The sequence below is a fragment of the Syngnathus floridae genome, chromosome 22, assembly GCF_059516105.1.
Source record: "Syngnathus floridae isolate MCC-2025c chromosome 22, RoL_Sflo_1.0, whole genome shotgun sequence".
Classification (NCBI taxonomy): Eukaryota; Metazoa; Chordata; class Actinopteri; order Syngnathiformes; family Syngnathidae; genus Syngnathus; species Syngnathus floridae.
Window position 1 is genome coordinate 2,893,121 of NC_142434.1, and position 25,205 is coordinate 2,918,325.

Here is a 25,205-nt window from a genome sequence, read left to right on the forward strand (position 1 = left end):
TGAAATAAAAAGCAGAAATACTCCTAATATTGGCTTAATAGAAAAAATAGCATGGCAAGATTATGTGCATTTATAGAAATAGAAAATTGTAAGATATTGTTCATTAATTAAGTATTACTAATTAAATTACAGGATTGCACATTCTGTGTTAGCTGCTATGCTAACATGTTTCAGGACAATAATAATATGCATTAGTCCAGTGCATTTTTCTGTATTTTGTGCATACTCGAAAACACACTAATCTAATTATATATCTAATAAAAATATTCTCGATTATATAAAGTGTATGAATCAATAAAAGTAAGTAAGGAGGTAATTGAGCGCGCATTCTTGGCTGCATGCCGACGTTTGCTTCCGCCGCTGCGTCAAGTAGTTCCTTCCCCGTTACCGAGAAATGTCATAATGTCAGATGACCTATCCAGCTTGGACGTAGTTATTAATCGTCACAATAATACTTTATTACTTTAAAAAAAAAATTGACAATTTTAAATGTGTAGGAAGTGCCGGAAAGAAGGTGGGCGTGGCGTGGTGTGACGTCACAACTCCCCAGCCTGTAGCTGTCATCTGTCAGCGGTTCCCTGGTTTTGGTTCACGCCGGGGACGGCTCACATTCCACCGCGTAGCTCATTCGCCGCCGTCCGCTGAGGAGAGAAAAACCGGGCGGACCACAACAGAACAGCAAAGTGGCGTGAAATCTTTTTTTTCTTTCAATTTTGGGACAGGATGAACAACAGTTTCTTGAGCATGGCGTCGATAGGCGAGTTCGACCCGCTCAACGCGTCGATACCTGCCACCAAAGTTGAAATCACAGTTTCCTGCAGGTAAGAATATTTCCATGTAAATAACAATTTCCGTTCTGTTCTTCGTCAACTTTCCGCGTGTCATTCAACCTCCTTTAAAGTTGACGACGTATAAATGTCGCAAACAAGTTTCCAAAACTAGCACTCGTGACGTCATAGACAGGACAAGCGAAAGTAAAGTCAAGACAATCAAGTCTTTGTTGTTGTGACGTTTCCTGGCTGCCATTGCTGCAGCTCTGCTGTTGAAATGCAAAATATGAGCATGTGTTGGACAGAAGGAACGTGGGCGTGTTTTGTGACATTGAAAAGAAAGAAGGATGCAATGGCGTGGATTTTAACCTCTGTTGTAAACATGTCTTTGGGTGGGGATTTCCTCTGGGGCACAGTGAGGGGGAAATGGGACACACGCCCAGTGGCTTTTCCAGGATGGAAAACAAAACAGAATACTCCTTAAATATCTTTAAAGTTGATATTTAAAACATCTACTGTGCTGCCTTGGATGTGTGATGATGCTTTGGAGCAATTTGCTCCGTCTCATATATTTCCAGACGGCTCCCAAATGGAATTCCAATTAAGAATTTTATTCCTATCAAATAAAAGGGCACATTTTACGAGTTTAATCTCTTTTACAATTTATATCCTCGTCATTCTGTCATATCTGTTGTGGGACGTCTAATGTCTGCTTCACAGTCTTCGGATCTGGGGTTGAATCCCTCGATCTGCCTCTGCTTGTTGTCACCTAGCTTCCTCTTCTCGACCTGGAGAAAGTACGAGAAAAAATGGATGGATAATAATAGCCATTGCCTTTCTGAGAAAGATGTTACGTTCCGACAGATTATATGAACGTGTTTTGGCAGAATTTGCTCATGTCTGAGTCACCTGGATTCTCAGCCCTTCGGTAGGGTGTGTGTTTGTGGTGGGGGGGGGGTCGAGTTTGTTTTGGTGGCCATCCACCCACGTCCAACCTGAGGCAGTGCTGAAATGCCTTCGCTCTACAAATGTCGTGTTTTTTTTTTCTTCACACCAGCCAGTGTACAAAGTCTCCATGGTTACGCAGGTTTTGAAGTTCTTGTCTGCGAGGTGACAATAGGGAGAGAGTGTGAAATCTTATTCAGTAGAAAGATATTAATATAATGGGGCTAATAGCGTGACACAAATGATCATATCTGTATTTCACAGAGGCGTCTAATTAGTGCGAAAAATGTGCCACGAGGGACTTTTCCAAAGAAAATTCCGCCCGTTTTGAGAAAACCTCGGACAAAAAGCGACATGAATCATCTCTTGACTTCTATTTATCGATTACATATTCAAAATTAATGGACTGAATGCCTGGTTGAGTGTGGAGAGAGTGAGGCCCGCTGCTGGGAATATTGAGCAATCCAACCGAAACATTTGGATAATGTTTCTGATTCTACGGGGATTGTAAATTATGCCGATCGATTGCCGAGAAGTAGCATCAGCTCAAATCAATTGACTGTAAAGTAGCGTACGGACAAAACAACCAAGTGGGTAGTTCAGGTTATTTAGGTGGATTAATAATCTGATTTATATTGTGACAACACAGCGGTGTAATCTGCCAATAAATTAAAAAAAACATGAGTTGATATTACTTCCTGTATTGCTGCTAATTATCTTTGCTAATTCTATATTGCTAGTTAGAGCCGGTTGTAACGCCTTCATTAGTTTTTAAAAATAGACTCGGGGCGCCGGTTTTACCACTTTAATGAACAGACTAACAAATGTACTAAATGGCCGGGCACAAGCTAACGGTTAGCCATGCTAAGCTAAGCACACAACAGCCAATCCAGCAATGGCATTTTCTGACTCCCACGTCACTCACCGGACCCTGCCCGCCCTTTTAAAGTCATATACACAAAAACAAAATATTAAAGTTGGGTAAAAATAGAAAATTAAAGAAACTAGCATACTCCTCCGCTAAGAACCTGCAGCTGCTGCAATAGCGCAGTGCACAGAAGCTATTCGTCACTCATAAAGTGAAGATTAAATTACTCCGAGGTGGAGTTATTGTCTGCTTCATAGGGCCGAGGGGACTCTGTTGTGGAGAACAGCCTCGAGTACAAATATTTCATCATCGATTGCACCCGTCCGCGTAAACGCATGAGTTTTAAAGCTAACTTGGTTTAGGGTTAGGGTTAGATATGAAAAATCTGGTTCAGTAAAATATCTAGATTTTTTATCCTCCCCACTGTTGCATCTTATAAAAAGAGATATATCGGCTGTTCTTTGGTTGGCTTCTTGACAGTTTTCTTTTTTCCTTTCACACCGCTGAGGAAATGTTTTTCTGTCAGCCTCCCCCCCCCATCTCTCTCTGACTTTCGTGCCAGGGGCTTAGCACTGTCAGCAAACTTTGTAGCTGTTGACAATAATAACACGCAGGTTCTCAGATATTCTCTATGGTGTAGAAAAAAAAGGTTGAAAAAGAAAACAAGCCGGTATTGCTGTTGACACAATAAAATCTTGTGAGTTTGAAATTCAGGCTTTATTATGTTAGCGATGATTAAAAGGTGGCTCTCGCCCACTTTATTCTATAAGAAGGCATCAGATTGACCTTTTGTAGCCCTCCAAGAGCTTCACTAATGGTCGTCTTTTTTGAAAACAATACAGGAAAAGCGTCACGTTGGGGGCGGCCCGCTGATTCGGTTGCCAGCTCGACGCACAAAAGGATGCGTGACCAAATTTTTCCACGTCTGTTTACAGGTGGTCCTTAGCAGCAGGGAGCTCGCTTGGTTTTGACCGAGAACACAAAAGGCAGCGGCAATCAGTCCGACAGCGTTACAGCGTATCGAAGAAAGCTTTCAAGGCGGCCACGAATTGATCTCTTGGATTGGTCCATTGTGTTTTACGGTGGATTGCGAGCGGAGAGCTATGTGCGTTTGTCTCGCGGGCCTAAATAGTGTTGTGTAATCAGGTTTTTGCCTTTCAGACCCAAGGCTGTAAAGATTTATGCACCGGGAGGAAATTACAATCGACCCTTTTCCCTCTGTTGCTCTTTTTCCTTTGACTGATTTGCTCCTCTAGTGTTTGTGTGTGTATTGCAAAACTTCAGTGAAGTTAATAAATCATCTGATGATGCCCTCTGGTAGAAGTATTTTGAACTGGACTTCAACCTCCATGCCTTTCAAAATATTCAAAAGATATAGCAGCAACTTGATGTGAAATAATTGACTTACGGCTGGACGGTTACCATGGCAACATACTGACCGGTATCGTCACTTTGAGCTATCTTTTCCGAAGAACCGCGCTCATTTAAATATATTTCTCACTGAAGAACTTACGATTAAGAAATCAATGCGCTAGCTAGCTATAGCAGACAGGTCATTCAATTTCACGTGGCACATTTCTCCAGGTGAATGTTTTGCTCTGATCGCACCTCATGGCGAAAAAAGGGATTTTCTAGTTCCTTCTCTCCGCCGGCAATTCGACCGTGACCTGGAAAAAAGTTGGATCTGGGGAGACGGAACTAAATAGACTTCCACACATTCAGTATGGAGACAGCATGCACACACTTTGTCCACGGTCTAGTGCTTATCCAGTTCAACACTCATGCTCACCTTGTGAGTATGACTGCAAGCACGTACTCAATTTTGAATGTCAAACTCCCCCCCCAAAAAATGGCTGCTGCTCTTTAAAACACATTTTTTTTAGTTTAATTGGAAGACATTTTGATTCATCCACTTAGTTCATTGTAATTGCTTCCACAATGCTAATCAAAAGGGGTGCAAGAATTGACCCCTGAGGAACACCATATGTTATTTTAGCAAAATTCCAGTGGTCAAACAATGGCTCCTTTCCCTCCTGAACTATTTTAGGACTGTTCCATTTAGAATGGTGGAGGACTATCGGGAATAGTTAATCATCTCCTTTTTCGTACCCAAACATTTATAAATGGCGTGGCGCGCCTTAGTTAGCGACGCGTGTTCATCAACGGGCGCCTTTCCACCATATCAGATTAGCAAAAGTGATAATGTCATCATTAAGTGAGATCTGTTTGTTTTATCGGCTCTATTAACTCCACAATTAACGGCTAAGGGCAAATGCTAACTTCAAATGCCAATGCTCATAAGATAGGTGCTAATATGCCGCTCTAGAACTTTGTCCTCCATTTAATTTCTTTGCCATAATGGTTCCCAACCTCTGTTTAAAAATAGTGATACTGGCCGTACAGTATAACTTAGTTGTGCCTAGCAACAGAGCAGAAATATTCTTGGAGACGCAGTGCACAAGGGAACCCAACTGGGAATGCTTCGATGTTCGCAACAGGCCGTCGAGCACACCCCCACAAGTACCTGCCCCTCCCATCACACATTTTTTATTGATCCATCCTATTTGATGAGCAACTCAGGCCCCAAAAAAGAAAAAAGAGGAGAGCATCAGCAGCTTGTTTTTTTTTTCCTCTCCGCTACTCCGAGAGGGCTGCCCTAATTCTTCCTGACAAGGCTCGGGGAGAGCCAAGAGAACATCTCGGCGCACGCACACACAGCAAACTGCACATCCGTCATGTTCGGCGCACATCTGCGCCGATGGCTTTTACCTTAATTGCCTTTGGCACGTCGCTTTCGGGTGCAGTTTAGTCCGACTGGCCTCCATCGACCCTTTGGGGAAACATTAGATATCATACAAAAATGATGATGGGAATTTATGCAGACTTGGATTTTGCATGTGAAGCATTTTTTGTCAGCGTGACTCAGCTCCAGTGCGTCTCGATCTAATGCTTATAACTAACTCGTCAACGGGGAAGTGGATGACTTTCCACATTCTCGGAAACGCAAACAAATGAGCTCATGTCTTTTTTTTTTTTTTTTTTGCTAAGTCCATGTACGATTAATCATCATGCCCCTTTTTATTTGGTGACTGTATAAGCGAGTGCTTGAAAAGGGCAATGCCATGCATTCATGCAGATTGCAGAATATTTTAACATTTGACATTTAAACAGGATTTCTAAATCGGGCTTGTTGACCATGAGTGATAATAAAAAAGTGAAAGAACCATCGGAAAGTTGAAACCCCCACTTTATCACTGCTCATGTTTTTTTTTTCTTTTTTTTTTTCCTGATTGTCAACCATAGTAAACAATTTGAAAGTGTGAAATGGCAGCACGTTTCAGGCCCCGAAAAAAATCGTACAACGATTTGAGTCGGGCACCTTTTATCCCTGCAGACCTGTCTGAATCGGATGGCAGCTTTTAGTTTTCCGCCCCCTGCCTTGGGATAAAAAACAGGGAAGGAATGAGAGAGAGAGAGAGCCAGATGAATCATTCAAGTTATCCTCTGAGGTGGAAATCCTGAAAATGTATTACACACACACACATACACACTGACAGGGGGAGCCCAGGAGCCCATTTGGAGTGCCACCACGCCTGATGCGCTTTGAGCAGCAGCCACTCGTACACCGTGGAGCTTTAAATATGCTCTGCAGGGGGGAGAATGTGGATTTTAACTTGTCCCTAACCCCCCCCCCCAACCGCCTCCCGCCCCCGACTTGGCGTGGGAAACCTGTCAAGATTGATACTGACTACCGATTGGACGATAACGTCATATTCTAACAACCGGCCATATTGATCAGATTAAAATTAAAAATTTTGTGTTATTAAACAAACTGTAAAGTCACTTCTGGTAAATTCCCAGTGGTGGCCTCTAGGGGGGCGCTATTTCAGCCTATGGATTCAAGTTGCAGATTTGGACCTCATTACACTTCTGAAGAAATAACTCGGATGGGTCATGTGAAAGGACCTTTGTAGATAATCCGAAATATCCGTTCCACATAGCTATCACTTCTCATCAAAGCTTTTTCCGCACTGCACTGATTTAACCTCATTGACAATGGAGCGACCCCACTCTGCAAGATGCTTGAATATTTTTTTTTTTCCCCTCTCCAGCAAATGAAGTACCATCATCCATCACTCTATCCTCAAATTAGAAATCATCATTTCAGCTCACATGCCACATTCATATACCAGCCGGTTAATTTACTCCTTCCGCTTCTTTCTTACTCGTCCATCAGTTGCAAATCTCTTTTGTCCGCCGGCAAGTGCAAACAAACGAATATATTTAGTTGGCAAAGTAGTCGGTGAGCTATGGTAACGCCGGCGCGCGGTGAGCGGAATACATAAATAGTCCATGTGTGAAAATCCACTCACTGGCGTGAGCCGAGCAGAAACTGAATCATGCATCTGTTTCCATCTCCACAGAAACCTGCTGGACAGAGACACTTTCTCCAAATCGGACCCAAGTAAGACTATATTTTTGTTTTATTTCTCAAGATGTAAGATGTTGATTCCCCCACTTATTAGATCTCAAATGCTGATCAAAAGGGGTGCAAGGATTGACCCCTGAGGGACACCATATGTTATTTTAGCAGATTGAAAACTCCAGTGGTCCTTTCTCTCCTGAATTATTTGTTTTTCTGTGCTACACTAGATGTAAACAAAGGGGAGGGGCGGGGCAAGCGAGTAGTAAACACGGCACAATCATGTCAGCACGTTGGCGGCAACCCGGATGACAAGGTGATGACGCTGACAGTTAGGATTAACGGGGAACGGTGGCGACGTAGCGGCCCGACGGGGAAAAGAGCAACTTGAAACTCCATCCATGACATTTTTTTTTTTTACCAATATGTAAATATAATACACATGAAATAACATCAAAAAGCAAGGGCTATTATTTTCGCTTTTAGATTATTTCCAGGAAATCGCATAATACCTCAAAGTGCGTGTGTGATTGCGGTATTGTGTAAAAATGGAGACTATTAGGCTTTGATGTTTTCTTTGTAATGGCGACGGGAAGGAGATTGTTATACGTCCGTCGCTTGTCAGCACGCATTGAATCTTTGGTTTTAATGTCGCGTTGTGTTTTTTTCAGTCTGCGTCCTCTACACGCAAGGCATGGGCAACAAGGAATGGAGAGAGGTTGGTCTTCAATTTTATATATAAGGCCACGTGCACTTTTGTAATTTTTGTCAAGTTTATTCTGGGTAAGAAAAACTCACAAAATAATATCACTATATTTTTTTAAATAATCATTTAATAATATATTTAAAATGTGTTATATTCTCACATTTATTTTCTTTTTTTTTTTTTAATAAAAAAGTTTATTCCGGGTAAGAAAAACTACCAAAATATATTTTTTTCAAATAATCATTTAATAATATAATTTTTAATTATTTATTTTCTTAAACATGGGAAATGTTTTAATCCGATACGGTTTAATTGAGCAATTAGCATTAGCTACAATTAGCATTACAACATTTTGTTCGACAACACAACATGCCAGACACGTCCGTCCATCCGCGCACATGCGCCACAATAAGTATTCAAATTCATAAATGGTAATGAGAGGCTAAATCTCTCGGCGCAATCATTTACGGTTATTCACGGCTCTGAGTAGTTCCGTCGCCCGCGCGCATTGTTAATCAGCTACGCTAAATGCCAAACCAGAGCTTGGCTGACCCTCATTGACATGATCTGTCAGCCGCTCGGCATTGATTACTCCAACGCTTGGTATAATAGTCTCACCAGCCACTTTTCCTCCCCGAGTAGAAACTGGGCAAATTATGCGCATGAGTCACCGCCACTCTCGTTAATGGCCTGTTAAAACACTTATCTCGCTATGTTATTTGGCTGAATTAGTTCCATTTGAGGTATCAAGTATCTCAAATCTGGATTTTTTTGGATTTCAGTTTGGGAGAACCGAGGTGATCGACAACACGCTTAATCCGGATTTTGTGCGGAAATTCATTTTGGACTACTTCTTCGAAGAGCGGCAGAACCTTCGATTTGACTTGTAAGTAAACGTTCTCGGTGATGGTATCGGATACGATTTTTTTTTTGTTTGAGCAGAGCCCACCGGCTATTTGGACTTTGTGGAAAATGAATTTTGCCTGCTTTGCCTGCAGGTACCCCCGCCCTCCTCCTATCTCCAATTCCATCCCTCATTGAATTAAGGCAGCATTTGGCCAGGTTTATTTTATTAGACACAGACTAATTATATTCTAAGGAGACGTGCCGACGAACCCGCCGGGATTCATAAACTTATTCCTCGCTCAGATTTGATTGAAAGTCTTGCCTTTTTCGCCCGCTCGATAAGAGTGGCGAAAATATCATCTCACCCGTCAAGGTAATGACTATTTTCCGCGGCGAATGACAGTTCTATGTAGCATCCATCTTTTCGATTACGAGCATCGACCCGATAGCTTCTCGGTTTTGGCGGCCATCACGCACAATCCCGCGTTACCTGTAATAGCATTGAAGTGGGGCAGTTGGGAACAATTGTTGGGTTCAAGGTCTATCGATTGGAGCCATTTTCCTCTCCTTCTTGTTTTTCGTCCAAACGTGAATTAAAACAGCATGGGGATGTGTCCCAGGGGCGTGTCTCGTTTTGTGTATACATGGATTAGCGGAGCGTACATATATCAGCTAACCTCGGTTGTCACACTCTGTTGCTCGAGGCCTCGGGGGGGGGTCTTATGTGTGTAAAGTACCCGTGTGTCGTGTTTCTGGCTATATGCACAGTGTAGCGAGGGTAACCATAACAACCGTGACCCGAGTATGATGGCTGCGATATAAAAGTAGACTGGGAGAAGCATTTGACGCTTTCGGATTCTTATGTATTTAAAAAAAAAAAATGGGAAAGACCACCAAATTGTCACCATATTTTTAAATTAATTAAATATTATTTTAGAATAATAACATTTTTATTTAATTAAATTAAGTAAGACCACCAAATTGTCACCATATTTTTAAATCAATAAATTATATATATATAATTATTTTCTAATAATGACATTTTTATTTAATTAAATTAAGTATTATGTATTAAATTTATTTATTTAATATTTATTTAACATAAAAAAAATTCAATAATAATAATAATGATAATAATAATGACATTTTTATTTAATTAAATTAATTATTATGTATTAAATTTATTTATTTAATATTTATTTAACATAAAAAAAAATTCAAGTCTATGCTTGGTTGGCCAAATTTTAACAAAATATGATCCAACAAACGGGAATTCACTTGCTGTGAAATGATCTCCGATTATCGAGCAAATGGCCTGTTTGATTGCGCCCAATCCTTTCAAGTAGCCTCTGCACTTTAGCGAGCTATTTCCCAGCAAATCTTTCTCTTGGCAGGTATTACTCGGGTCGAGGTGTGGATAATACCCGATTGAAAATCCCCCCGATACAGAACATAGATGATACCCAATAATCATACGTGCGACATCCAATTAGTCCGTTTAGTGTCAGTTTAGTGGGGTAGTGATACCGCCAAGTGCATCCCCGCCACTTTTGGTGCCATTGCTGGTGACAAGCTGCTTGACCCAGTTATCCGTCTGCAATCTCCCGTCGTGTTGCGCTCTTGTCACCCCCCCCCCCCCCCCCCATCATATTGTAATCTTTCCTTTCTACACAGGTACGACGTCGATTCCAAGAGCGCTAACTTATCGAAACACGTGAGTACTATGTTTCTGATCTAATCATGGTTTTTTTGGGTTTTTTTTTTTTTGGGTGACGGGCCGCTCATGCTAATAACGCTAATTAGCTTCAGCCACACAACAGTAATCTACTCATTACACTGAGTGTGTTTATTATGTACTCAAGGAAAATACTCTTTGCACAGCTTTGGGTTCATTTGAAGACTCTTAAGTAAACAAGAAGATATTAGCGGAACAATATGTTGCCTGTGTTAGCATGATTAATGTGACTTTGCCGAAACCAGGGCTGTCAAACTAATTTTGGTCGCATCATAGTTTCCTTCCAAAATATTTCAAAAAATGAATAGAAATAAAAATTGCTAGCAATAACTCCATTTTTAAAAGTGAACTCAATTTTTAATTTAGTATTAAAGCATGAAGTCGATGTACAATTTGTCTTTGCGGGCCACATAAAATAATGTGGTGGGCCGTATCTGCCCCCCGGGCGTCAGGTTTGACACCTATGAAGTAACCTCGCTAGTTTTCAGTCGATCAGCCGCCATTTTTATATGTATAGGTGTATTTTTTTGGACGCAATCTCAATAATCAATTCGTCAGTCTTCATGAATGACAATTTGTTGATATTATCTGGGAAAATGACAATTCTTGCCGCGCTCTCTCTCTCTTTACGAACTGCAACTGCGGTTAAACCTAATTTGCGGTGATAGAACGTCGTAATACCTCTCCTAACACGAAGGTAATGATAGAAAATCAAATTCCGAGCCATCATTTCTTCCCCACTGTGGCTTTTCTGTCTCTTTCCTCTATCAATGTCTTTCTGTTTCTCCTTCTCGCCATCTCACTCCTTCAATCTGTCTTCCCGCCCCCCCCTTCGCCATCACATCATCTCGAAATCAATAATCCCGTACAAGAAGAGACAGGCACGACGGCTCGGAGGAGGCGGCGCATTCGCCGGGTAGCCCTCCTTAGATGGCGTGGGTCTCCGAAAGGGGAGGGGGGGAGCAGAAGCCACGGAGCCGATCCATTAGAAGTGTTTTGACATGAAAGGTGTAGGATGCACCTGGGGAGCCGGGTGAGAACCGCTCTGAAATACGTAAAGCCGACCTACAGAGCTAAAAATAGATTTAGAAATGGTCCGTTTTTCGTCACGTAACATAAACGTTCCTCATTCAGCACCATTATAGACGTCAAAGAATGGGTAGGCAGTGATTTTTATTTTCTGTTTTTTTGTCGTCCTCTCCTGCATTTCTGTCTCTTCCAATGCAAAGTCTCATCATGTGCACTGCGAAAATGGAATTTAATTTCGCCGTAAAGGAGCCGAGCGGGGCAGCTGTGAGGGCTAGTGGGAGGAAGACTCAATCTTCTCGCCAATATTATCTCCCAATAGGGAACACAAAAGGGTCTACGAAACCATTTGGGCCCATCTGGCGGCAAGCCCTTTTGGTTTCTTTCGACGCTTTTTGGCCCCTGAATACTGAGTGAATGCTCTTTTTAAAATTGCTTCTTCTTTGTCAGGACTTTCTGGGCCAGGCCTACTGTACGCTAGGCGAAGCCGTCGGATCTTTGGGCAGCCGCTTAGAAAAGCCTCTCGGGTGAGTCCGCCTCAGCAATACTTAAGTATTATCATAATAATTGAGCTAATTGCTAAAAAAAAGTTCTGGTCTTGAGATGATTGACTTAAATTAGATGAAGCAAGTCACACAGGTGGTGAGACTTGCCGTCCGTGTTTTTTAATGCCACATTTGATTTGAGGGAAGGATAACCAATAATGTCAAGGTCTATTAATAATTCTGTATGTTTTTCCCGTGTGTGTGTGTGTGTGTTGGGGCTTGTCATGCGCACACCTGCTGCTTAACACATCAGGGGGAATCTCTGACTATTTTAATGAGAGCTAATTAGGGCTAATTTCATTGTTCAATCAATTTCCGGTTGGTTCCGTTGTGCATGAGGTGATGATTGTTACACCGTTGGCAGGTGTCAAAAATTTTAAACTTAATTTATTGACCGGTCAATGCTAATGTGGTTATCCCGGCTAGACGACAGTCCTTGAACGCGACGCTAATAGATCTCGCGAGGGCCCCTTTTTGACTCGTCTGATCGACTCCAACGTGTCACCCCGACTCATTGTTCGGGCAAATTTGCATGAGAGCACTCGTGTTTTTGCGAGCGCCTCTCGAGACACCGGCCTGGAAAATTTGCATTTTCATCACCGAAAACATTCCCACTCGGTCTAACGTCCTTCTGCCGTTGTCATTTGATGACATTATTTTCTATTTTTCACCCAGAGCGAGGTTGGGCTATTCCCGGCCCCGGAGTCTGTGTAGTCTCTTAAATAAATAAAATATAGCAAAAATAGAATTACCGGCAAGAGCACACATTTGTCTGGTTTGGAAGTCGAGCGAGGTCCTGCAGTATGCGGAGAATTTTTTTTTTGTAAATAAGCACGTTGGTATTCTCTACGCTCCCATTCGCTGATTACAAGGTAGCATCGTTGTCCTGGCTTGTGCTTGCGCAGCCCAAAACGTAATTACCTGTCTCAAGCTAGCCCCTTGATTGCAAATCCATGTCTCTTGATTAGAGGATTCACTACTTCTCCCTCTCGCATGCTCACAATCGGAAAGTATTCTTAGCAGCGCTTTATCGTGTCGAAACTAAATTTCTTCTTCAACATGACCCGAGTGGAAATATTTGTAATGATTAGCCAAAGTCGCTCCTTGCTTTTAATTAAATCCGTCTTTAGCGGCACAAACAAAGTCGTTTTATACTCTCGACTCTTCTTTATTCGTTTATTTTTTTACTTTCAAGGGCTACATTTGTAAAAAGGCAAAATCTGCAATATAGGAAAAAAATTGATAGTTTTCCACCTCCCACTATTAAGACATTTCTCCAAAAGAGGTCAAGTGTGCTTGCTTCAACCCAGTTGTCCCCTGCCTCACATAGATTTTACCCGACAACAAAAACAAAACGGATGATAGTTGTTGAAACCCGCAGTGAAAGATGGCAAGAATCTCTGGGTGACATGTCGCTGTGGGCACTCAAAGGTGCCACAGTACAAAAGCTTGTCAAAAAAAAAAAAAAAAAAAAAAAAACAGTTGACAACAAGCTGCTGTCACCCGTACATGCTTGTCATATCCTGTGCTCTCATCACAAAAAGGCCAGAGGGATTTTATTTACTCAACTGCAGACGGGAGGGGAGGGGGGGGGACACCTTTAGACTGTTTTCGTCCTTGCGGTGTACTGTTGGGTGTTTTAATGAAGTACTCAAGTTCTCCTTCAAGGCGATGTTTATTCGAGGGGGGGGCGCACACATTTGCACTTTTCCATGTCGTTATTCTCCCTCTCAACGGTCTGCCTCGCCTTTTACTGGACACCGTACCCGCCCCTCACAACAGAGCGCCTTTTGTGACCACATCGAAATGTTGACGATGAATGTGTGTCTGTTTCGAGTAAACTAGTGCATTCACATTTTTTTCAAGGGACAGTACTTGCTTTCAAACTGCACTTTATATATACATCAATATAATATAACATAATAAAATAAAATAAAATAAAATTAAATTAAATTAAATTAAATATTTAATATATAATATATTCAAGATCTCCTGCAACCTTGATTTTTATTATTACTATTATTATTATTATTTTCAATGGCTGTGTTTCTTTACAGAGGCATTACTGGCAAGAAATGCGGCACGATCATCGTGAAAGCCGAGGAGCTGAACAACTGCAGGGTGAGCAGAATGATGATTGAATATGCTCCTTGCTTAATTGATGGAAATTAAATTAATTTATGCCTTGTCCTTGTTGTGTTTTTACTAGGAGTCCGTTATGATGCAGTTTTGCGGGAACAAGTTGGACAAGAAGGATTTTTTCGGCAAGTCCGACCCCTTCCTGGTTTTCTACAGGAGCAACGAGGACAGCACGTGAGTTGAGGATGAAAATATTTTGGTTGTGCGATATTCTCCCGAGTGTAACTTAACTGACTTAGCGCCCCCGCTAATCTTTTATAGCCTTTCTCTCTCTGCAGGTTCACCATTTGCCACAAAACAGAAGTGGTGAAGAACACATTGAACCCAGTGTGGCAGGCTTTTAAAATCCCCGTTCGGGCTCTTTGCAACGGCGATTACGACAGGTACGGCCGCATTCTTGCAGCTATAAAATGTAATCCAATGCATTGTCGGGAAACACCTTGTTATTTCTTCATTTCTGACAATAAGGAAATTGTTAGTCAGCGGAGCGCAAAAAAAAAATAAAACATATTTGTATGCCGGCGGCATCTGTTTGAAAAATCTGCATTGCTTAATTAGGCAAATGTCAAGTTATTAAATGGCATTATTTATTTGATTCAAGATATCAGATGACATTTACAACGTGAAAATGCTCATCATATTTTTATCATTCTTAACCTCTAGACTCTTTTTGTCCTGGAGTGTAGTTGTTGAAGAAAAATGTCATCCGCAGTGGGACTGTGATTTTGTGAGCTTTTAAAATAAATAAAAAATAATAATATTGTTGAAAAGTAGGATTTCATTTAATCAGGGCAAGCCGAGCATTTTGCGCCGTGGTGGGTGTGAACTCGTTTTACAGCCAATCAGATGAACTGGAGAGTCGCTGTCCATGGTGCTGATACGGGGGCTATTTAAAAAACGAAGCATTCACTCATTGTCCGTTTCTACAAATGAAAAGTGCGACATAAAGGGAAATGTATCCGTTTTTTTTTTTTTTGGTACACCTGTCAGTCATCCAGGAGTGCACCGCAGCGCTTTAGTACAGTGCAATTGTGGGCACAATAGGATTATTTGCGCGGCGGAGTCAAGCTAGGCCTTATCAATGGGTTACTCGGGAAACCAAAAGTGGACCCACTCTCGCTCCTTCCCTCTGTGTCGCGTCTGTGATGTGAGATAAGAACTCATCTAATCTCAGAAACTACTAAGCCGCTTTGTGTGGCGCGAGAAACTACAACTATATGCGCCGTTGTGGGTGTGAACACGGCGGGGATTTATAGAAATATCTATTTTAAAATAATATGCGGGTTTATGAGGACCCCGCTCCTTAACTTTATTACACCTACTTTCCCGTAATGATGCTCATCCGGCCGCCTACGCCGAGCTCCGAGGACCATTAGCTCCGCTTCGGGTTTCGACTCGCTCGCCTTTATTTAAAGACGAGGAGGATGAAGAAAGGCTTCGGCTTCGGGTGTTTTCAATTAGATGCAATTTGTTTCGAGGGAGCCGAGTCGCGCGGCGGTTACAGTAAAAACAAAGTCAAGCCTCATTAGAAGCACCCTCGGTTTTCGTTTCATAAACGTCCTCACTCTCTCGCTTCTACTCTCTCTTCATCCTTGTTTGTTTCTATTCCTCGCCTCGTGAAATATTGAGAGATAACCACGATAATAATATCGGCCTCGGCGTACAGTAGATCCTCGTAAGCGGCGGCGCACGGAAATCGATGAATTACGAGTATATGACGGCAGATGCAGCTGTTTGGAGATGGAGATAAGCTGCCGAATGGATGCCGCGCCGCCGCCGCTAAAAGAAATTAGCATTTTTTCTATCAAATGGAGTCACGCGATACGCAATGATACATGGTTCCCGTTTTAATGAGGGTCGCTCGCCACGCGGCAAGCAAATAGATTCCTTTGTTTTTTATTTGGCAGGATTTAATGGCGTCGGCTTTTTGCAACAAAAGCATCGGCAGCGCCTGGAGCACTGCGGGAACGATTTTCATCAGGATGAACAGAAAAAAAAATCTCATTTAGATTTGAAGCAGGTGCTCATTCTTTTTTTTTTTTACACAGAACAATCAAGGTTGAGGTGTACGACTGGGATAGAGACGGAAGGTAAATCTTGCACCACAGAGGTAATATACGTGTCTTCAAAGTTCATCATGAAGTCAAATGAATATGTGATCACAGTTAAGTCTCAAGGGTTGGGACGGGTGATTACATTTCGAGGAGAATTTTCCGCCGTTGAGAGCTGCTCATCTGCCCTTGTCATTTTAAAAATTAAGTCACGTCATCAATTCCAATTTAATATATTTATTTATTTATTTATTTATTTATTTATTTATTTATTTATTTATTATTATTTTAATTTTATTTATCTTTTTTGCAATTTAATATATAAAGCTAGCAGATATTGTTTACTTATTTATTTATTTATTTATTATTATTTTATTTATCTTTTTTGCAATTTAATATATAAAGCTTGCAGATATTTTTTTTGTTATAGTCACATTTTCCTGGCTTGTTCACAAATTGAAAGCTTAACAAGCATTTGGATTTTATTATTGAAACTCCTCTTTTCAGCACCGCCATTTATCTCCTCTTGAGAGAGAGCGCAATGACATTTTTCGAAAATTTCAATAGAACTCTTTGTGCTTTACAAATTGTTAGTCAGCCCCGAGTATTACATCGCATGAATTATCCCGCACACGACTTGTCGGAGTGACTTGTGTTTTTTTTTTTTTTTTCTTTTCCCCCGCAGTCATGACTTTATTGGAGATTTCAGCACCAGCTACAGAGAATTATCCCGAGGGCAAAGCCAATTCAACGTCTACGAGGTGAGTGAGCGGCCATTAGCGATAATGAGCTTTCCACTAGGGCTGAACACTTAATCGAATTCGAACCGATATTGCCGTGTAGCGGAATGCAATTTTTAAATTGGGGAAAAACTCTCTTTTTATTTTTATTTTCCTCCTCACCTTCACACTCAATGTGACTTTGTTGTTTCCGCTTGCATGTGTATTTTGAAGGTGTGAAAGACATTTTATTTTTCAGGTGGTAAATCAAAAGAAGAAAGACAAAAAGAAAAAATACCTCAACTCTGGAACGGTAACAAAAAAAAATCCATCAGTTTATTTTTAACACTGATCTAACCTTTCCTCTTTGTTTTCTCTCAAGGTAACACTGTTGTCGTTTCTCGTGGATATCGAAGTCACCTTCCTGGACTACATTAAGGGCGGGTAAGCGAAGGACCGCGTTTTTATTCGAAACACGCCGCCTGCAAAATGGTTGGGGTTGTATCCCTTTAATGACCCGCATCCCGCTTCTCCTCGTCTTCCGGTGGCCGACAGAGCTCGACTAAACGCACGTAGCAAAATAGCCTGAAAGAAAAACTCGTATTGACTCACGGCGATTTTATTTTTCCGGGAAATTTCAAGATGGACGAATTTTGAGCTGCTTGGTAAGTGATATTTACATATATCTGCATGCAATTGGAATATTACCTACCTATACAAGCTTATTTCAGGGGGAGGCAGTGCCCCTGCTGGCCCCCTCTAGCTCCTCCAGTGGTTCAGTTGTATTTAACTTTAAAGTCCAATACATTTAATGTACAGCTGTTTCTTTTGCTATGCTAAGCACAATGTTAATGTTCAAACTCATTCTTGTTTTTTTTAATGACCACTTTTCTTTTCTCTCGCTTCTCCGGTGATGGTTGTAAATGACAATGAAGGTAGTAACGGAAGTTAAATCAGTGCTTTTCCACAAACAGGTGCAATGTGGAGGATTCCCAGACTCCAGCAAGTCCTGATCCACTTTGACATCACCACGGCACCAATGGGAAGTCCAGAAAGGCGTGAGAAGACGAAAGTCCGTCCTTAAAATGGAAAACATGACAGGATGCATTCGCTATATTTTTATTACCTATAGGATATTTAATTTTGCATTGACAATAAAAGACTTCAGTGTGGTCCTCGTCAGTTTTCTGTAAATCTGACATCCACTAACACACATAATACAAAACATGCCAAATACATTTTGTCGACCCGTTCCAAAACCGCAATGAGCTCTGTCGGCCGCCGGTCAATAACCTCACCATCTGCAGTCGGCCAAATATAATTACGCCTCGCAAATATTCCCATGCGAGCGGCAGCCAAAGTCAGGCCGACTTCCAACTGAGATCATTTAATACCTTTTTCCTCTATCAACCAAATGTGACCATTTTTTTTATTGACTGAAAACCACTGCGGGCTGTCCCATTACTTTTGTTCTACCTCAATTGAATCCCGTTGATTTCCAACAATGGAGGTCCTCAAAAGAAATCAATCTGCTATTGAATCACATGGCAGGGGATGCACACAGTGAATGTCACTGAGCAAGTCGCTGTTCATTTTCCAGCCCGGCACGTGCGTACCTTCATCGTGTGTCCTCCAAACTCCTAATGGAGAAATGTGGTCTCTCTCCACAAACCAGATTTTTTTTTCTTCTCCCTCGCTCTTCGCAAGTACTTGTTGCGACCCAATAAAGTGCCAAGTGGTGTATCACTGCTTGAGACCTAAATGGAGCGTAATGGTCCACTGGCATAATGGAGGCCGACTTGTTCACACAAACATGACCACGCTTGCATACACAAATACAGGAAAAGCCGTTTTCTGAAATCCCCAATGTGTGTCTATTTTAAAATTTCCTTCTATCTCCTTTTCGTACCACCTCCCCCCCTCCTACTCTCTTCTTCTCTGATTGGCAGCTCTTTCCAGCGCTTCAACCCAATCAGCTAATTGCTCATTTGGACCTAATTAGGAGCTGATCGGCTGGCTGCATTAGCATAAATGACTGATTTGGAAAAAAAGGCTTCGTCTCAATCTGCAGCAAGTTGCCGCGTTCATTCTTTTCAAGGCGCTTGGAACCACCCATGGTTCTTCACAAAGAAGCTTCTATTCACCAGGTCTCGGGTGATAATGAACAGTTGTTGGCCGTATCTTTCATTCCGAGTTGCGCCTTTGATGGTTGCTCTGTCACTCATGGTGACAGATATTGTCCTCACCCCCCCCCTCCCCTTATTTTGCTAGCTGAATTGAAACCGGAATAGAAGCGAGGAGGAAAGCGAACATATTGTGAGGAGATGTCATTTGGAAGAAGAGGCAGAACAAAGATTTGTGGGCGGTGGGGGGGTAGAATTAGAATTTGAAAAGATCATGTAAGCCCGTCAAGTAGAATTAAATTCTCCTGGCGCTGCAGTCAAACTTCTTAACGCATTTGGTCATCTTATGTTTCCCTCAAAAATAAAATCAAAGTTGGATCACTAAAAAAAATAAAATAAACACCTGCCCGACGTGACGAAGCAAGACGCCAAGCCGTAATTAAAGTCGACATTGCTCGGCAGCCAAGGTAAACGCTGGCTACTTTTGCTGACTGTTGTTGCCTAGCAACCGCCATGGGGCCTGCCCGTCCAGCGACGCCGCAGGTGTTCTGAGCATGCAAAGCCTTTATTCTTGAGTGTCTTATTATGACAGACCTTAAAAAAAAAAAAAAAAAGGCCCTCTGGTCCCCATCATGATAACTGACAACAGCTTCTCAAAGCTCCTCAAGAAGACATGAAGACATTGTCTCCGTAAATCCCTGTCAACATTTTATTTCTCCCCGGAACATGTGTTTTTTGAATCTTCTTCGTCGCCGCCTCTCAGTGAGTTCTGTACATTTTTTTTTTTTAAATAAGTTGGCAATATTGATCACCGTCCATCCCTGACGTCCCCCTCCGGACCAATGAGTGTCCAGTCAGCACGACTGATGGCTTGTAGAGCCGCCACTTCTTCTGGCCTGCTGAGGTGACAAATAAGATGAAGCTGCCGGCTGCTTCCGACCGCGAGATGACATGTGAGCGTTGTGTTGGAGTGGCAGTGAACAGAAGAAGAGAATTGGGCGAGGGGAGGGGCGGGGGGGGTTGATGCTTGGTGTGAAAAAAATGGTGACAGGCCACTAATTCCTAAACCATAGGTCCCAGTTTTGCTATTAACCGCTAAAACTGCAGGAAGGACCTTCTGTTTGCACTCTGGGTCAAGATCGTTAGATCGAGACTTTTGTTTACATGGTGATAAACGAGGTCGTTGTTGATTAATGATTCCCCCTCCCTGCCCTTGTCTTCTAAGGACGCAGATTAACTTCACGGTGGCCATTGACTTCACAGCTTCTAACGGTGAGTCTTATTAACTAGCTCAATTGAATTTTTTTTTTTTTTTTAACTCCTGATCATCATGAGAAAATGAAGCTTCAAATTTGCTTCATGAACCAGTTGTATTCTCCTCCTCGAGATGGCACTGTTTGAAAAAACTGGTTCATGAAGCAAATTTGAAGCTTCAAATGATGGCTTGAATGAATTTTAATTGACCTGGTTGTCATGTCTAGGTAACCCAGCCCAGCCCACCTCACTCCACTACATGAGCCCCTACCAGCTGAACGCTTACGCCATGGCCCTGAAAGCGGTCGGAGAGATCATTCAGGACTACGACAGCGACAAGATGTTCCCCGCTCTCGGTTTTGGAGCCAAACTGCCTCCTGATGGACGGATCTCCCACGAATTTGCTTTGGTGAGAACAAATCAACTCCTCAATCAAGCAAAAAAGGAAAAATCTTGATCATCTTTTTTTTTTCTACGTAGAACGGGAACCCTCAGAATCCTTACTGTGCAGGAATCGATGGCGTGATGGAAGCTTACTACCAGAGCCTGAAATCGGTCCAACTTTACGGTCCAACTAACTTCTCCCCCGTGGTTAACCACGTCGCCAGGTACAAATTCCCTCATATCGTGTCTACTTTGCATTCTCAACTTTGGAGATAAGTAAATATCAATTACACAAAATATTCTTGCATAACAAATCCAATCTGAAAAAAAGGGAGGGAGCCTAATTTGAAGTGCTTGAGTCGAAAGGTCGTTCGAACACGGGAGAAAAAGAAAAGCTTTATTGAGCTGTCCAATCGACACTCGGCAGATTAACATCCTCCACAGTAGAAGGAGGCGAGGTGGGAATCACATGACATTTACTCAGCGGGGAAGGCATGAAGAAAACAACTGTTTGCTGGTCTTCATTGCTGTTTTTTTAAATAATCAGGTGGATCTAAAAAAAAATCACTGAGTGTATTTTTTTTATTTTTCAGGTATGCTGCATCCGTGAAGGACGGATCGCAGTACTTCGTCCTGCTCATCATCACCGACGGCGTCATCTCAGACATGGCCCAGACTAAGGAGTCCATAGTCAACGTAAGGGATTAGCTCAAACTAGAACTGGAATTTTTTTTTTTTTGAATGATGCAATGTTGTTTTGCAATGTCGGCAGCCCCCTCAATCCATCTTCTCCTCCATCACTGTCGAGTCGGTGTATTCCTGAGGGAAGCCCGTGTGCTTGTGAAATATATGGTGGAACACACAAAAAAAAAAAATTAAAAACGCATGGCCGAGTCTAGAGGTCGGCTAGCTTGATATGTGACCTTTTACAGAGAAAAAAAAAAGATCATCGCTGTAGGCTGAGGTCAACACGTTTTTTATCGGTGGCCTTCAGGGTTTGTTATTATGAATATTATTTTTGTTTCCTCAGGCTTCCTGTCTGCCCATGTCGATCATCATCGTGGGGGTTGGACCAGCCGAATTTGACGGTAAGAAAAGCCTTGATTGACAAAGGCTGTGATTATTTCTTCTTTTTTTTCTTCCCATCAGCCATGATTGAATTAGACGGCGACGAGGTCCGAATTTCATCCCGAGGAAGATATGCAGAGAGAGATATCGTTCAGGTATGTGTTTTAGCTTCACATTCGCGGCTCTCATTATCGGGAAAGTAATAAGACCCGCTGACACGGCGAAGTTGGCATCTGGCGGCGAAAGGTTTCCAGCACAAATTGGTCTCCCTTATGATCTTTATAATTGTAGGTGACAGCGGCTCATTAAGTGAATCGTTTCGTCGCTCCGTCTTCGTAACCGACAGCGGAGTTACGCAATGGAGTTATTTACTGTACTTAACGCGACGAGCAAATGAGTGGGCAAATCCAATTATTTATTTTATTTTTATTTGCTTTTTAAAAATTGATCTATTGTTTGTTTATTTTTTAATTATTTTATTTTTATTTTTATTTATTTTATTTTTATTTTTTTTAATTTATTTGTATTATTTTTATGATGATTATTTATTTTTTTAATTTGCTTTTTTAAAATGTATCTATTGTTTGTTTATTTTTTAATTATTTTATTTTTATTTTTTAAATTTTTATTTTTTTATTTATTTTTATTATTTTTATTATGATTGTTACCACATAGATCAAACTCTTCTCTCATTTAAAAAAAATAATAATTTATTGCCAACATAGACCCGAGACCCGACTCCGGTTCAGCGTTATAAAATTAATGAATGGTTTTAAAATACCAAAATACTTTTTTCATTCTAGTTCGTCCCATTCCGAGACTACATCGACCGGACGGGGAACCACATCCTCAGCATGGCCCGTCTAGCCAAAGACGTCTTGGCCGAGATCCCGGACCAGTTCCTCTCCTACATGAGGACCCGTGGTATCAAACCGGCGCCCGCCCCGCCTCCCTACACACCTCCGGGACAGCCCATCCAAACACAAATATGAAGAGTAGGAAATCCGTTTGATTTTGATTTTCCAAGTCGCTCGATCGCGGTGGTTCTGGAACAGCTGCTTACCGGGCTGGGAGATTGGACTCTGAGGTTGGGGGGGGGGGGGAGAAGAAATCCTATCTGTTTACTTCCACTATCAAGCATTCCTGGAAAAAAAAAAAAACGGGATGACGACAAGAAGGAATCTCACGGAAAGCTCATTTCAGCTGTAAATAACTATAACCTTGTTTGTCTTGCTCTCAAACTAACCCACTGTTTACAGTAAGGATTTTTACTGTTCATACTTTTATATCTGTCCTGACATGTGCGTCAGGTCTCAGCAGTGCAGGTCCCGGTAGCCCTTGTGTACCGTACCGTGCCGTACCGTACTCTACTGGTGTTTTCTGAAGCTTTTTTTTTTTTTGCATGAGTGTAGCCTGGACCACGTGCATGCATAGAAGCGGCCCTGCACTACCTCTTCCAACCATGCGTCTGTCCTGAGGTGGGTTGAGTGTGCGATCATGTGATGTCTTCCTCGGACAATCTCCCGCCCCGCTCGATTGTGTTTCCATTCATTTCTACTTTGCTAGTTTGAATTGCCAATATGTATGTTACATATCAGAATGTTTGTTTTTGCCTTTTAAACACGACTATACCTCTGAGGTTAATGCCACGGTTGATATTTTTTAATTATTATTAGGAAGATTTAGTCATAAGATGAGAAATTGCACCAGAAAATCGGCAGCTTTACACTTCTAAACATTATGGCCACAAAAAAATTCTGATTCTGTTTTAGGATAAAAAAATATATATATTTTTTCCCAATAAAAAAAAGTAATATATTAATACAAACATTTTTTTTAATAATTTAAAAATGTATTAGAACACATTAATTTCTGAAATAAAAGTTTAATCCATAGAGTTTGGCATTTTTACTTATTGGTCCTGTTTACCAATGTAAAAAAAAAAAAAGTAAATTCAATTTTGTTGCTTTTTTAAATTATTTTAATCCGTTATTATCTTAATGAATGGAAACACAGTTGTTTTCTGTCTCTTCTCGGCCTTGGCAGTAATGCCCACATGCTCGGGGGTTTGTATAAACGTACTTTTGTGTTATCATTTCATCATAATCTCACTTCTCATGTTCAAAACGACAACATCTCCTCTCACGTTGTTTGAGCATAAAGAGCCCAGTGGTCAAAAACGCAAAGAATATACACATCTTGTTAAAAAAAATGTCTTTTTATTTTTTTCCTTCAATGTGAAGCGAATGAACGGTGTCTGATGGAACGTTGATGATCAAAATGTGATATCCTCCTTCTATATTAATTGAATTGAAAGCTGTGGGACCAATATGACATATCTTGCTAACCCGTTCTTGTTTTATATTGATTATGGTAGCAAATAGTGTGAACTGCCAAATTGTGACACTTTTCTATTGTAGCAGTGCCAACATGGCCGACACATGGAGGTGTGTGTGTTTGTATTTGGTCGCCCACTGCGTTCCCACATCATTAAGACGGCAGGTCAGTATAAAGGAGCTCATTACAGCGCTCGGAAAAATCCGATCTGTTTTTGATCCGCTGCCACGGGGGTTCAGAGTTGACTTTATTTGTCACTTCCAGGAAGGCCACAATTTTTTTTTTTTTTTAACCCGGCCAGCTGCTCGACGCAGCCTTGCTCGACCAGTCGTTTATATTTTTATGGCGATTTGAAATTGACAAAAAATAAGCTCCAAAATTCAAATAGAGTTTCTGTTCAAATCTTCCTATTTTGTGAAAAGAATGTACTCGGATACAAAAAATTTCCAAGCCTGTTAATCGAAATGATTTCATATGAGCTCAACTTGTGTGTATGTGCGCGTGTTGCCTTTCTACAAATGATAACGTGAGGTGTTTAACACACGAAAGACTTTTGTTTACTAAAAAGCGATCCAAATAATATATCGTATGCTCGTCATATCTTCTGAACAATGTGCACTATGTTTGCATGTACAGTTTTGACAAAGGATGCACCGGTTCGTTATTAATTATTTTTTTCAATACAACTGTGTGTTCGGAAATATATGAAAAATAATTGTACAAAAATGGCCTTAACTGATCTTTTTCTGGAAATTGTGCGATGCCTTCTCTCGAGAAATGATTTTGCGTCAGTGTTTTATCGTGATTTCTTTGCACTTATTTTTGAAGAAGTGGAATTTTTTTTTTTAACAGTGATTAATAATCGGAGAAAGCATGGCTGAATACTGATTGTCTTATTATATATGATAGATGACTATTTCTGTATTGAACTATGGATTTTTAAATAAATATTCATATGAAAAAGTGCTATTAATCTGTGAATGAGGTCGACGCCTGCTTGGAGAGTCAATTAGAGTGAATGTGAACCCCCACGGGGAGATATGAAGTACCAAAATACTCGTTTATCCCTCGGAGGTTGATTGGGCTGGCAATAACTCGGCAGGCACTTTTGAGGTGAGCCATCCTGATTGTCATAAAATCGCAAACTTAAATAGGTGAGCTCAGCACTACTGTTGAATCTTGTTTAATTAGATTTTCATGACTAACATGTATTTTTTTTTTTTAGGAGAATTGTTGGAGAGGCAGCAGATGGCATCTGCAACACCA

The 25,205-nt window shown here is 41.3% G+C and overlaps 1 protein-coding gene across 1 annotated transcript; it reads left to right on the plus strand.

The window, feature by feature from the left end:
- Positions 1–534: 534 nt before the first annotated feature.
- LOC148379188 (copine-8) lies at positions 535–24,902 on the plus strand. The gene is made up of 20 exons (XM_088366574.1): positions 535–821; positions 7,008–7,048; positions 7,678–7,724; positions 8,495–8,598; positions 10,233–10,272; positions 11,770–11,846; positions 13,922–13,985; positions 14,074–14,177; positions 14,282–14,386; positions 16,052–16,093; positions 16,740–16,815; positions 17,033–17,086; positions 17,156–17,217; positions 20,122–20,168; positions 20,378–20,559; positions 20,631–20,758; positions 21,128–21,230; positions 21,565–21,622; positions 21,684–21,757; positions 22,406–24,902. The coding sequence occupies exons 1-20, from the start codon at positions 724–726 to the stop codon at positions 22,592–22,594; spliced, it is 1,695 nt and encodes a 564-aa protein (XP_088222700.1). The 5' UTR covers positions 535–723; the 3' UTR covers positions 22,595–24,902.
- The last annotated feature ends 303 nt before the right edge of the window (positions 24,903–25,205 follow it).

Bases quoted from the DNA above. Each gene is read 5' to 3' on its own strand.
- LOC148379188 (XM_088366574.1), top strand. From the start codon at position 724: ATGAACAACAGTTTCTTGAGCATGGCGTCGATAGGCGAGTTCGACCCG. The intron at 16,094-16,739 runs GTAAATCTTGCA...TTTCCCCCGCAG, and splicing joins GACTGGGATAGAGACGGAAG to TCATGACTTTATTGGAGATT. The intron at 21,623-21,683 runs GTAAGAAAAGCC...TCTTCCCATCAG, and splicing joins TGGACCAGCCGAATTTGACG to CCATGATTGAATTAGACGGC.